We start from the raw sequence: 13,776 nt of genomic DNA, 5'->3' as shown, positions 1-13,776 counted from the left end.
AAAAATATGAGAGGATCATATCTCATGAAAAACTCTGGGATCTGTTCTGTAACCACTTGTTGAAGAGTGTTTTGAAACTATTGCTTTTATTTCTTTGCTTTGTATATATACTATACAATAAAAAAGTTAAAATCCTAAAAAATGAAAAAAAAAGTCAATGCCATGAAAAAATGTTTAAGGGAGGGAAGGGGACAATTCTAATTAAGAGACTTAAGAGAGACCACAGGATGAGTGATCTGATTATATCCTGATTTGGAAAATTGCAGCCTGATGACATTTTAGGGACAAGTTGGGAAATTTGAATGTGGACTGGATATGAGGTAACAGGGCATCATGGTTGGTTTTATCGGATGTGGAAAAGGCACTGTGGCCACAAAGGAGACAGGATACTCAAGTCCTTAGGGGGAAGTATCACGCCTAATGTACTTGGAAATAACACGGCAAAACACAACCGAGTGAGCAAATGTGCAGTGTGACAAATGTTGAAATGAAGTGGGAGGAACACGAACGTCTCGGTACTATTCCTCCTACCCACGTGTAATGCAAAATATTTTCATAAGAAGTTTTTTTCTAAAACCACTTAACACAATGACTTTTTGTATGCATCCCTGCCACTCACTGTTATTTTCTAATTGAAAAAATGCCAGACAAGTAGAATTATGTCTTCCTATTTGCAAAATCACTCATGCTCAATCACTATGTATATAAACACAGATTTAATAATAGCCTTTTAAAAAATTCCCCAAAGAATTTTTGCATTTCACTCTGCTAAATGATCTTGAAAAAAATACAAAACTCTACATATGTTACAGGAAGTCACAAAATTGCATCTATAATAAACAATACTTAAACAAAGAGGAAAATAAACCAAAATTTAACTCATTTTCTAGGCTTATGAATAAATGTTATCCTACCCTCTTACCTATACTTAATCTATTTCCCTAATATTCTATTGTGAGAATTATTCTTTTGGAATTTTTAAAACAAAGAAGTTAACAAGGCAGTAGAATTTAGGCAAAGCATGTTAGCTTAGCATAAATTTCCCCAGAACAAGGACAGGGAATTCAGAAAGTTGCCATACCAACTGGGATGCTCAGGCCACATCAATAAACTAGATTTGGAAACCAGAGTTAACAAGCATCTGTTGGGGAGTCCCTTCCAGAAAACACCCAGGACCCTGCTGAGGAGCAATCTTATCTCCACTGAGGGAGCACAAGGATCTCTCCTTGCTCCCTCTCTCCAGGCTCATGGACTCTGCTGTTTAACCATGCCTGACTTCTAATGCGTACAACATGCTTTCTTAAACTACACATACCACCTGCCATGAGGATTTAAATGTCTTTTTGCTATCTTTAGTCAATCTCCAAATTACTTACTACAGATTAATTAATATCCCTGTGCTCACTTCAGAGGCATTGACACGAAACACACTCAAAGCAATCTACTAAAAACACCTGCCAACTCCTGGAAAACCCTTAGGTCCCACTCCCACCCCTAGGCCTTAAGGCTGCTCAGTACCCCAACTTTCATCCAAAGGATGGCCACCACAGACCCAGACTCAGGGGTCCTCAGAGCTGAGCAAACACACATACCATTCTTGCAACTTTCCCCCAACTCCAAAATTCAGGCAAAACGAAACAAGTGTGAAGGGCAACAGTTTGTTTTACCTTCTTTCTTTTCTTCTTTCATCCATCCTTTTATCCAGAGCTGCATAAATGGCATCTGCTTCCTCATCGTCTTTCTCATAGGGTCCACTGGAGAAGAGACTCCCAGCATAACCGTTAAACTGAAAACCAAAAATTGTGCTAATGAGGTAAGCATTTCCTCCCATACAAACCCCACCAGTAAGAGAAAACATCTCTAGGTGGAAAATGCTCACTGAATAATCTCTTTCTTCATACAAACCAAAATTAAGAGATAAGCTACAAAATAACTGATCAGTGCTTTTCAAAATTGTCAAGGTCATGTTAGACTGAGGAGCTGTCCCAACTGAGGAGACTAAGACAACATGATGACTAAACATAACAGGTCCTGGACAAGGTCCTGGGCCAGAAAAAGGACATCAGTGGAAAAACCGGCAAATTTACATGACCTATAAATTGGTTAATAGTACTGTATCAGTGTTTAATTTTCTGGTTTCAATAATTGCACTAAGGTTATGCAAGACGTTAACATAAAGGGAAGCCTGGTGAAGGGAACTCTGAAATTTTTTCTGAATTTTTTTTTTAATCTTCCTGTCACTTAGGAAAGATGCCATTTGTTAGCATACACCTGAAGGAAATGTCAACTCACCAAAGACCAGTTACCCAACTCACTAAGAGGGTGAGAACTAAAGTAAAAGAAAACAAATGTTATCACTAATAACACTCTAAGCTTTCATCACTAAATACCAGCCAAGACAAAACACCAAGGCAATGGTTCTAATATTTGCAAGTATATTTCCTCTGAAGAGACAGCAAAAGAGCACATTTCAGTGTTTTTCCCTGCTCTCCTCACACTCTGCCAATGGCATCCCATGAACAGCTGAAATATGAAATGTACCTGCCTTCCTTGAGCATGCTGGGTAAGAAAACTGGTCAGCCCTTCTAGGGACTGGCAGGGAGCCCAAGGAAAGTCCACGACACAGGAGGTCACCTCATAGGGTCACCACATGGGGTCAGTCACCTCATCGTAGTTGGTGTCGTTCAGATCTTCGTCATCATCATCTGCAGCCTGGTTTTTCTTCATCTGGTCACCAACGGTCCTCTTGCCTGGCGGTGCATGGCGGTCATCTACTGGGTCATTTGCGTCCCGGGCGGGCCCAATGTCTGACCGGGTGGTGAAGCCAGTGGCACTGCGGGAGAAAGCTGCTCAGGGGATCCAAGAGGCCCACCTGCACATGATCCGGGTTACCCTGTTCCCGTGTTCTCCCAACCACCCTCCTTGATAACCTACAGCACCTTTTTTTCTAACATCTGTGAGAAACCTCCAAAAGACATTGGTGGCTATTGTCTTTGGGCAATAAACCTTCCAAGGGGGTTTATTGGGGATGCCAAGGCTCCAAGTCTTCCCTACTTTCTCTTCCACACAAGATGCCCAGAGAATCAAGTCATCCTTTCTCCTAAGTTCCAGCCTTGCATTTCCAACAACCTACTGATCATCTCTACCTTGACATCCAATGAGTCCCTCACACCAACTTGGCCCAAACCAAGTCCTCTGTCTGTCTTGCTCTGCTCTGGGCTGTTTCAAGTGGTGATGGCAGTGCCAAGGCAGGCACCAGAGCATCACCTTCGCCTCCCTCCTTCCTCACCTCCGACCAATCTGTACCCAAGTCCTACTGATCCTACCTATGGGCTATCTCCTCTCCCGACCATAGGACTCCCATCTGGTTGGGAGGCAAATGAGCCTTTCTGCCTCTGGCCTTCTCCTGCTTAAACCCATGCAAGCACTGCTCTAAACAGGCCATCTCAGTCGCCACCACTTTTCCTAAGCCTAACTAAGCTCAGACTGATGTCCAAGGCCCTGCTGACCTCCAGCATCTTTCCCTTCACCACATGATCCATTCACACTGGCCTCCTGCTGTGCTTTCTTCCTCAGTGCTTCTCCCTTTTTTTTTTTTTTTAACCCACACAGAATGTCAGCTTCTGCTCTACCTCTGCCACCTTTCTACATCTCTAAAGTCAACCCTCCTTCAGAACCTGGCTCAAATGCTGCCACAGAGGATTCCCTAGTCTTGGGAACCCCAGAGTTCTCAATCAGTTCCTCTTCAGGTTATTTATGCAAATGTCTCACCTCACCTGAACACCCACGAGAGAAGCTCGTTAGTTTTCCTAGTCAAATGACTAACTAAGCAAAGAAAATAAAGACTGTTCATTTATTCAACAATGTATGTGTTCTGTGTGATAAGCATTGGGACCGGATTTCAAGCCTCGCAGATGCCATCCCTGTCCCTGGGGGACTAAGAGTTTAAACAAGCAACGTGAACGCTACTAGAGAGAAAAAACAGGGTACTAGAAGCTGCTACAACTGAGGCGCCTCATGCAGCCTGGATAGTCAGGAAAAGTTCAGTCACGTTTAGGTCAAGACCGGCAGGAAGAGTGGGTGATGCCTGGCCTGGGGAGGACACTACACATGAGTTTCTACTCCAGGGTGGTTTTACAGCGATATTCCTCAACACGGGTCTCTAAGTGAAAAGTTACATCTCTGCTGAGGAGCAGGGAGATTCCTACTTAGGTCTTTGCTGACCCCGAGCCCAGCGTTTCCCACGAGGCTCGGGCCAAACCACCGCCTGTCTTTCAGATTGTGTGGCTGCAGACTTTAACTTTTATTATTGTTCTTGTTTGGCAAGCTACCCTAAGTCCTGCTGTCTCCAGGGGTTAAGCGTGGATACAATCAGAACGGTCCTTCCCAAGTGGACAAAAAAGCAGAGATGCAGGTGGGAGAAGGCCGGGTCAGAAAGGGAGAGTGATACCCAGCCCGATTCCGTCTCCCTCTCCCTTCCCAAGCGCACCTCCCGCCGCCCCGGCCCCGCCCCAGGACCCCTCCCCAGGCACACACCTCCCGCCGCCCCAGCCCGGCCCTCAGTCCGCTCCGCAGCCCGCCCAAGCCTCACCCGCGGCCCAACCCCGGCACATAGCCCAGAGGCGCAGGCATGCCCAAGAACGGTTTCTTCTTCTTGTTCATGGCGGCGGCGGCTTGATCGGAAAACTACAAGGCCTCAAACGCAAATCCAGGAGCACTGACGCCGAGGCTTCGCCGCGGACACAGGACGCGTCCCGCGTCACCCGCGACCCGGAAGCATAGTTCGCGGTCCGCGCGAAGCCCCGCCCACCCGCGGGGGTTGGGCGGAAGTTCCTCGAACGCTGTTTCCGGCAACTCCAGACCACTGCTGTAGTGCTGGGATGCTGGTGGCCACGTCTGCTGGTGGCCAGGTGGGCAGCGCCCGTCCGGCTCGAAGGGGTCAAAGGGCCACAACACCCAGGACAAACCCTGCGGGACCCTAACATGGCGCCTGTGGCATTTCTGTTTTCTGAGTGTTGAGTGTTCTCAGATGCGTTTCGCGAGGAGGCCTTCCTGTGCTAACAGGACCCCTCCCCATCGAAGCCAGCCCGGCTGCCAGGGTCCCATCCTATTCGGCCTCCGCTAACCCCCCTGCCCCTCAGAGCTGCCCTGGTCTTCCAGACAGGCAGGCCCTAATGTCATCTGAGCAGAGCTGCACGCCCATGTGTGTATGTTCTGATTGTGGGCAAACCTGTCTGTTGTGCATCTCTTGTACACAGATTCCCCGGCCCCAGTTGAGCCGCTGGTCCCTGGCAGTCAATCCAGGGACTCCCGCTGCGGTCGGGCGGCACCCGTGCCCTCAACCGTTCCCTGAACATTCTGGTGAGGGCCCGAGCCCTGCCTGTTTTGTTCACTGCACGTCCCCAAGCCGAGTGAACATCAAGGCCCCTGCAGACATGTCCACATACACGTCAGTATGTATGCATGGGCAGTCACAGCATGTGGGTAAATTCTGTGTCAATGTTGTGTATTGGTGGGATGTGCTCAGGTCAGGTTGCATATGTGTGCATATATTTCGGTGGACATGTATGACTGAAATCTGCATGCATTATTGCATGTGGATGTGCATCTTTGCTCATTCTGGCTGGGGAGGCATCCTCCACTCCCGAACATACCTGGGGGAGCACCGAGGCCCCTCCCACTCTTGACCACATCTGCTCTCTGGCAGAGCAGGCAAAGGCCAGCTGGTGCTGGGCAGGGCGACCACACACTTTTCCCTGTGCCCTAGCCCACCTCAGCACTTTTCACTGGGGAACCCAGAGCAAACACATCCCTCCTATCTCATATAGCCTCCCTCTCCCCTGCAATCTTTAACTGAGCCTCACTCATCTCAGTCCCTGAGATGTGCAGGGTGCTGCACCAGACGCTCAGTGTCCTTCTGAAATTCACAGGATGGTGGGGACAAAGGAGAGATAAAACTGGTGTCTCCGAGGTGACCATGCCGGGCCCACTGGAGGAGAGGTCTGTAGAATGCGAATGTGTGAATAAAAGAGTGAACGAATAAATTAATGAGGTAGTGTCTACGTGGGACATGACTCCCAGGGGTGTGGACCTTCCTGGCAATGTGGGACAGAAATCCTGGAATGAGCTGAGACTCAGCATCAGGGGATTGAGAAAACCTTCTCCACCAAAAGGGGGAAGAGTGAAATGAGACAAAGTATCAGTGGCTGAGAGATTCCAAACAGAGTCCAGAGGTTATCCTGGAGGTTATTCTTACACATTATATAGATAGCACCTTGTTAGTAAGGATGTAGTGGAGAGGCTGGAGGGAACTGCCTGAAAATGTGGAGCTGTGTTCAGGTAACCACGTTTCTTGAAGATGATTGTATAATGCTATAGCTTTCACAATGTGGCTGTGTGATTGTGAAAACGTTGTGTCTGATGCTCCTTTTATCCACCTCATCAACACACGAGTAAAACTTGGAATAAAAATAAATAATAGGGGGAACAAATGTTAAAAAAAATTTTGCCTGAAATGCTAGTGATCAATGAAAGGGAGAGGCAAGGTGTATGGTATATATGAATTTTTTTCTGTTATCTTATTTCTTTTTCTGAATTGATGCAAATGTTCTAAGAAATGATCATGATGATGAATATGCAACTATGTGATGATATTGTGAATTATTGATTATATATGTAGAATGGAATGATCAAAAGTTACGAATGTTTGTGTTTGGTCTTTTTTGGTATTTAATTTTTTTTTTAATTAATTAAAAAAAATAATGAGGTAGGTAACTTGAGGGAGGTGTTAGGAGGGTCTGCTCTGGCTCTTGGTTTGGGCTCCTAAGGGTGGATGGCCCAGAAGTAGGTACGATTCGCCCCCCTCACCCCAATACAGGGGACCCAGTAGTCCCCACGATCCCTACCTCAGACGCAAGTTCTCCTTGCGTCTTCGGAGCCCTGCCAGGTGCGGACGGACGCCCTGTGCCCTCGCATACAGTCTTTGCACACGCAGACCCGAGCGCGCGCGCGCGTGCGCGCCGCCACACCGCCGAGCTCCCAGAGCGCGCGGGGCGCAGGGGCTCTGCGGGCAGGTGTCTCGCGCGCAGACTCGCCGGCCGCGGAGACCCGGCGCTGCTGACCACAGCGGCTCAGGCGCGACGACCCGCTCAGGCGCGGGGGGCGCGGCGCTCGGTGGGGCGGGGCAGCGGCGCGCGTTCCCCGCTACCACACCAGCCGCGGTGCGCTCGGCTAGGGGCGTATGCGCGCGGGCCCCATGTTCACCGAGCTGAGGTCCAAGCTGAGCCCCCCAAGGGGTGGCGCCGGGGCCGTGCGCGCCGGCTTCGGGGAGCGCCGGGATGTGGATGGTGAGCGGGGCCGCGCCCGGCTAGGGGCTGTGGAACGAGGGAGGCGGGACCCTGCTGGCTTGGAGCGGTGGGGTGCTGAGGGGGGCGGGCCCTGGCCGCACAGGGTCCCCTTGGCCTTTGTCCTGTGTGGAGGGTCGGAGGAGGGCAAGTCGACTTAAGACCTTAAGGACCAGTGCGCCCTTGGCCGGGCTCCTGTCGCCAGGCTGGCAGCACACTGGGGTCACCTTTTTCTTCGCGCGCAGAAAACCCTATCTGGCCCTGGCAGCGAGGCCGAGAAGGTGTGAGGTCACAGCCCAAATTGCTGCCTACTCCTCATTCCCTGCTAGAATTCCGACGTTAGACTGGGAAGGACCCACCGACCTGTGGACGGAAGCCCCTTCCCCTAGTGCCAAGCAGGAAATGGGCGGGGCCCGGCCAACCCCGGGCAGGTGCGCGCGGGGGCGGCCGACTGGCTTCCTGGAAGAGTGCGGGGAGGTCCGGGCCCAGCGCCTCTGCCCTGAATGGTGCGGCCTTAGAATAAGTCTTTGCCCACGTTACTAGAAGACAATTCTCGGGGTGGGGCCCACACCGACCCCACCCTCCGAGTCTGACTCACCACCTCAAACTTAGAGTCACTTAGGTACAGGTGGAGGGCGTAATTCCCAACCTGGGGGAGGTGGAAAGAGAAGGGTGGGATGCTGATTTGCTTGTGGGGAGACTTCCTGGGCACACGCCCAAGCCCGGCCCCAGGCGGTGGGGACCCGGGATTGGTCTTGGAGAGGAGGTAGGGTCTCTCCTTCTAGGGCTAAAGGGGGAGAAAGGAGCACTGGCCCTTGGCCTCAGCACGGACCCCTACCCTGCTGACCCAGAGCTTGGGTCCCAACTTCCTGTCTCTCCCACCACTTCTCTTGACTTTGCCACACGGAGCTTTCCCCTTCCACCCTTCCTGCCTTCCCTTCTTTCTTCCTTCCCTCCCTTTTGCTCTCTCCTTCCTTTCTTCCTTCCTTCACAATGTTTCTCATGGACCTTCTGGCTCCTATCAAGGTGAATGTCCTGCCTGATCTCATTTCAGCAAAGATCCCAGAAATGACTGTAAAGCAGATGCTTGACAAGGGTGATGCAGCTGGTGGGGGACGAGGGAGTCTGGGCATGCCATGGTTCCCAGGCCTGATGCGTGTGCCACACCTGTGCTGAACCAGTATGCGCCTGCCTGCACTGCCACATGCCCAGTGCTGACCTGGGCCTGGTGACTCCCCATGGCCGGGCAGGGAAGGGGGCAGCCCATGCAGAAGGCAGCAAGGCAGGAAATCCCTACATGTGTTTGGGGAATCCTGACTGTCACTTGCCCAGAATTCGGATTTCTCTTCGATGAGTCATGTGGGTGAGCTGCAGCAGGGGCTCGGTCAGGCCTCGAAGACCTGGTGCAGCTACAGAGACTGGGAGTGGTGAGCGGTAACAATCAGGAACACATGCTCAGAGGCCCCCACTTACACACGTCCAGGTATCGGGGACACTGAGGCCAGCCTTTCTGGTGGCGGGTCCTACACATTTGTGTGTGTGTAACACATGGGCCAGCCCCAGCTAGGAAGGAGTTGGAGCTGCCTAGGATAGAGTCCTCACCTAGCTAGGGGTCAGTGACCCCCTGTGAGCTGGGAGACAGTCTTTCCTGCTGCAGGCAGTCCTCTGTCTTCAGAGCACAGGCTGGGGCTTGGAAGGGGAAAGTGTTCACAGTTCTTCATCTTTGGGCCTGGTGGCCACCTCGAGCCAGCTCCCTTCATGATTCCTCCTGCCTCTGGGGGCTTGGGACCGTCATTAGTAGAGGGGAAAGGGGGCTGAGCTGGGAGCTGGCTGGGGGAGAGGAACCTCTAACTTCACCACTGGCTGCCACTGACCAGCCTCCCTTGCCCTCCAGCCACCGCCCATTTCAGCTTCTGCCGGACCCTCCTGGAACACACAGTGTCAGCTGAGAGCATCCCCTGCCACCTGCCAAGGACGCCAGGTGCAAGCCTCACCTGGCATGACCCCCGCAGCCAGAGGGCTGCCCGCGGCCGGCCGGTCAAGCTCCTGCAGCAACCCGGCACAGAGACCCCCCAGGTACGCCCTACCCCCAGCCTGACCCTCCCTGGGCCACCACCCGTGGCTCCACTTGCCCCACCCCCACCCCCTTCAGGGCCGGCTGCACTCTGACCACTATGGCTTGTGCAACCTGCCCCACTCCCCTGCAGGGCCGGCTATACTCTGACCACTACGGCCTGTACCACACAAGTCCCTCGCTGGGCAGCTTGGCGCGACCCGTGGTCCTGTGGAGTCAGCAGGACGTCTGCAAGTGGCTCAAGAAGCACTGCCCCCACAACTACCTCGTCTATGTCGAGGCCTTCTCCCAGCATGCCATTACCGGTACCGGGCAGCAGGCAGGGTCTCCAGAGAGCCCCCTCCCATCACCCTCACCTGCCTTGGCCTGCCGTCTCTTGTTGGTTTCTACCAGAGAGCCAGCCCCACCCTCTGGGATGTGTGCCCCGTCTCTCGCTCTCTGTATGCCTCTCTGCCTGTCTCCCAGTATCTCCATTTCTGCCTCTGTATTTTGCTCTCCATCCTTGCTTCCCCCTACTCAGGCTCTGTGTGTTCCTGCACCTGTCAGTGTCTGTCCCGATTTTGCATCTCTCTCTCTCTCTCCATGTCTCTCTGCATCTCTCACTGTCATTCTCTCTGTCTGTCTCTGCCTCTCATTCCCTCCCCCTCTGTCTCTGCCCCACTCTCAGTACCCGAGTTGAGCTTAGCTCCTCTCCTTTTCCCACCCTAGGCCGGGCACTTCTGAGGCTGAATGCAGAGAAGCTGCAGCGGATGGGGCTGGCGCAGGAGGCGCAGCGGCAGGAGGTGCTGCAGCAGGTGCTGCACCTGCAGGTGCGGGAGGAGGGGCGCAGCCTGCAGTTGCTCAGCCAAGGTCAGTGGGCGGGGCTGGAAGCAGGCGAGGTCCCAGCCAGGGCAGAGCAGATGATGCCAAGGCTGCTCCCTGCAGCCTGCTCCTCCCTCACCCCCACCCGTCCTGCAGCTTCCTTCGGAAACATGTCCTAGCTGCTGCCTGAGCCTGGAACCGCAGACCCCAGCACTGTGACCGGAGCCCGTGACAGAGGACGAGGCAGAGCTGGCTGCATAGCTCCCCTTGGACCTTGCAGGGCACCCAGTGGCTAAGCCCCCGAGTGGACAGTCCAGCCCAGGAGCCTCACCTCCACTGTCTCTGGTTGGGCATTCCAGATGCCCCCGGGCCAGGCAGGCAAGGAGCTACATAAGTGTGTCCAGCCGCCTGGGACCTGGGGCCTGAGCCCACCATGGTGGGGGCTGCAGCTGCTGGGGGCACGGTGGGGGTGGATATCCCCCAGAGCCCAGGGAGTATCTTTATTTATGTTCCTTCCCCACCTCAATGACCCAGTGCCCACGTATCCTGCATCCTCTGGGGCGTCTCTGACCTCTCCAAGGGGCCAGGCCTGCCTGCCTCCCTGAGCACGCTCTGCCCTGCGCTACCCGTTCCTGCCTGGTCTTGCTGTTTCTAGTGACAGCGGCCAGGCTCTGTGCACAGCGCCTTCAGCACAGCCTGTGTCTACACTGGCAGACAGAGGCCAGAGTGGCCAGCCCATGGCTGCACCCACTCTTGCTGGCTCCTCCCCAGCACTGGGCACTGGGCTCAGCAGGGCTCTGAAGGGCCCTTGGGCTGCATGTTTGGGGTCTTGCTGGTTTTTCTATTTTGTTTGTTTGTTTGTTTGTTTGTTTATTTAATTTGGGGTCTTGCTTGTAAGCCCCTTTCGTGCCCACTGACATGTGTGGAGAGTACCTCCTCAAGGGTTCCCATTACCCCATCCCAGGAACACCAGGGCGCACATGCAGACTGTCCTGAGGGCTGGCAGCCGGCATGTGCAGATGCCCCTACAGTATCCACCCACCTGGAGCCAGCCTTGACCTGGGCAGTTCCCCGGACCAGAAGGGCAGGGGTGGTTTGGGGTCTGATGCTGCCAACAGAGGCAGCAGGGTGGCTGGCAGCCCCTGCCCCCTTGCATCCCTGGCCTCTCCGGGTCCCCTTGGGGCTCTGAAAATCTCAGGGACAGATAAGGCTGAGCCTCCAGCCCCTCCTCACGTGCCCTGAGCTGGCCGTGGGTGCTCTTGCCCATTCTCTGCCCCAGGAGCCCCACCCCCACCCCCGTGCGTTGCAGGAGCCCCTCATTTCCATCGCCGACTGAGGACGCCCTGCCTTGTGCCCTGGCGAGGCCGTGTTGCTCCAGGGCCTTTCTTATCCCCCCACCCCCCCGTCTTGTTTTCTCTTCCTCGTTTTGTGTTTATTTTTTTATATTCTGAGGAAAAGATCAGAAATAAACCTGGTTCTCAAGTACCTGCGCGCTGACGGGGCATGGCGGATGCTGCGCTAGGCTTAGCCACCAGAGGGCGGCGGTGGGCGGGACTGGGACTGTCGTGGTGCCCCATGCAGCACTCCTGCATCCCTGCCTCTCTTACAGGGACAGTGGCCACAGGATTTAGGGGACACGAAATCCAGGCTCTCACAGAATCCTTAATTACACTTGCAAAGACCTTTACCTGAATTAGGTTAAATTCACAATTTCTGAAGATCACACAAGGATGTCTTTCTGCCTCCATTCTCCAACCTCCCCAAAGGGCAACTAGAAAAAATACACACAGAGCCTTATCACACACTAGCACACCGACACCAGCACCCAGACTCACAACCCACACACTGACACAGACACAGCGACACCCAGACTCACAACCCACACCTTGACGCAGACACAGCGACTCCCAGGTTCACAACCCACACTGACACACACAGCAACTCCCAGACTCACAGCTCACATACTGACACGATGCCCAGACTCACAGCCCACACACTGACACAGACACCCACACTCACAACCCATACACATGCACTAACACTGAGTGACACCCAGACTCACAACTCACACATGCACTAACACACGTAGTGACACCCAGACTCACAACCCCCACACACACTAACAGACCCAGCAATACCCACAGTCTAGACTCACAACTATGTCTGTCCTCCATGACTGGGCAGATACACTCCCATTGTCATATTCTGCGCTGCAAATACATGTAGAAACCTAACAGCCCCTACTGACACACCTGCCTGCACACATACCAGCAATAACCCTGACTGACCCTCGATGATACAGGGACCCTGCAGAGGCCCGCAGCCCACCCCACACACCTCCCTGACACCCAGACACATAGTTCACCAGATATACCCTGGCACCCTGATGCCCAGAGGCCACCGCGGGGGCACCCCCTTGCTAGCAAGAAGACTGATGCTGCTGCCTGACACCAGGTCTCTCCAGCTAGCACAGCTCACACACAGACGCCCTGACATGGGGGTCCAGAGCTGGATACTTCCTTGCCCCACCCCCTCAACAGACACCTGAACCTCCGTGGTGCAAGCTGTCAGCTTGGACACTCTGCAGGGGGCAGGGACCCCAAGGACCCCAGACCCACACACAATCGCCCCTCCCACAGCCCTACAGAACCAGCCCCTAGACCAGGACAGACACCCTGGCCCCTGCCTCCAGGAGGCCCCTTCCTTCCTGCTCCCCCACCTTGGTAGGTTTTCCAGGGAAGGCAGGAAGGGCTGAGCTGTCTCCCCCTATGGCCTCCCTGTGTCTGCTCACGTTCTGAACAACCCATGGGGGCCCAGCAAGCGGAGGGCTGTGCCCAAGTGCACCCATGTCTACCCTGCCCAGAGGAGGGCGCATCTGGGGGTTGGCATGGGAGGGATCTCAGGAAAGGGGTGCACCTTGTAACCTTGGTTCCCAACTAGCAATATCCAGCTCACACCTGTTTTGAGGAGTCCAACATGTTTGTGTAATGTAAAACTGGCACTTAAAAAATTCTAAACTTAGTTTTAATTGTAAAAGTAATACATGAACATGGTAGAAAAAAAATAGTGTAATTGTATGAAGGGCACAAAACGAAGGTGTGTGCTGTTAGCAGATAGGGATGGTTCTTGTGGGGAGATGCAGACCCTGCTCCCTCCACTTTTTCACCAGCTCAGGAGTTCCCCAACCCCCAGGGAGCTCATAAAGGTCTTCCCCTGCTCACTCCCCTTGCCCTCCAGGGCTCGGCCCCCTACTAACCCAGACTCCACATTGCCATCCTCCCCCTCGAGTCCAGTGCTGGGGAGCAGGAGAGCAGGAGAGAGGCGGCCAGCCTAGGACAACTCCAGTAGAGGAGGAAAAGAATGGTCCATCGGTCAAGCAATGCCAGGAGGTGGCCAGAATGGACAACAGGCCTGTTCCTGCTTTGCCAGCCCCTCACTAAGGCCCCAAGGCCAGGAGAACGGTGCCACCCCCCTTGCCCCACCTCCCCGGTGCCCAGGACGTGGGAAGCATCTAGTCGCCTCAATCAGTGTGCACCGGGTCTGGGGCAGCACCCAGTG

At 53.7% G+C, this 13,776-nt stretch overlaps 2 protein-coding genes across 2 annotated transcripts in view; one reads left to right on the top strand and one right to left on the bottom strand.

Annotated features, from left to right (window-relative positions):
* PRPF6 (pre-mRNA processing factor 6) overlaps positions 1-4,795 on the bottom strand; it is a 69,091-nt gene extending 64,296 nt beyond the window's left edge. Inside the window, exons 1-3 of the mRNA XM_077117619.1 lie at positions 4,592-4,795; positions 2,665-2,833; positions 1,668-1,786 (exon numbers count right to left, since the gene is read on the bottom strand). Coding sequence (XP_076973734.1) covers positions 1,668-1,786; positions 2,665-2,833; positions 4,592-4,662 — 359 coding nt within the window. The 5' untranslated portion in view covers positions 4,663-4,795. The remainder of the gene's footprint in view (positions 1-1,667; positions 1,787-2,664; positions 2,834-4,591) is intronic.
* Positions 4,796-7,240: 2,445 nt separating this feature from the next.
* SAMD10 (sterile alpha motif domain containing 10) lies at positions 7,241-11,688 on the top strand. Its single transcript, XM_077117622.1, has 5 exons — positions 7,241-7,346; positions 9,238-9,419; positions 9,551-9,722; positions 10,126-10,266; positions 10,375-11,688. The coding sequence occupies exons 1-5, from the start codon at positions 7,241-7,243 to the stop codon at positions 10,395-10,397; spliced, it is 624 nt and encodes a 207-aa protein (XP_076973737.1). The 3' UTR covers positions 10,398-11,688.
* Positions 11,689-13,776: the final 2,088 nt, after the last annotated feature.

This window comes from Tamandua tetradactyla, chromosome 1, assembly GCF_023851605.1.
Source record: "Tamandua tetradactyla isolate mTamTet1 chromosome 1, mTamTet1.pri, whole genome shotgun sequence".
Taxonomy (NCBI): Eukaryota; Metazoa; Chordata; class Mammalia; order Pilosa; family Myrmecophagidae; genus Tamandua; species Tamandua tetradactyla.
This window is presented reverse-complemented; position numbering and strand designations above follow the sequence as displayed.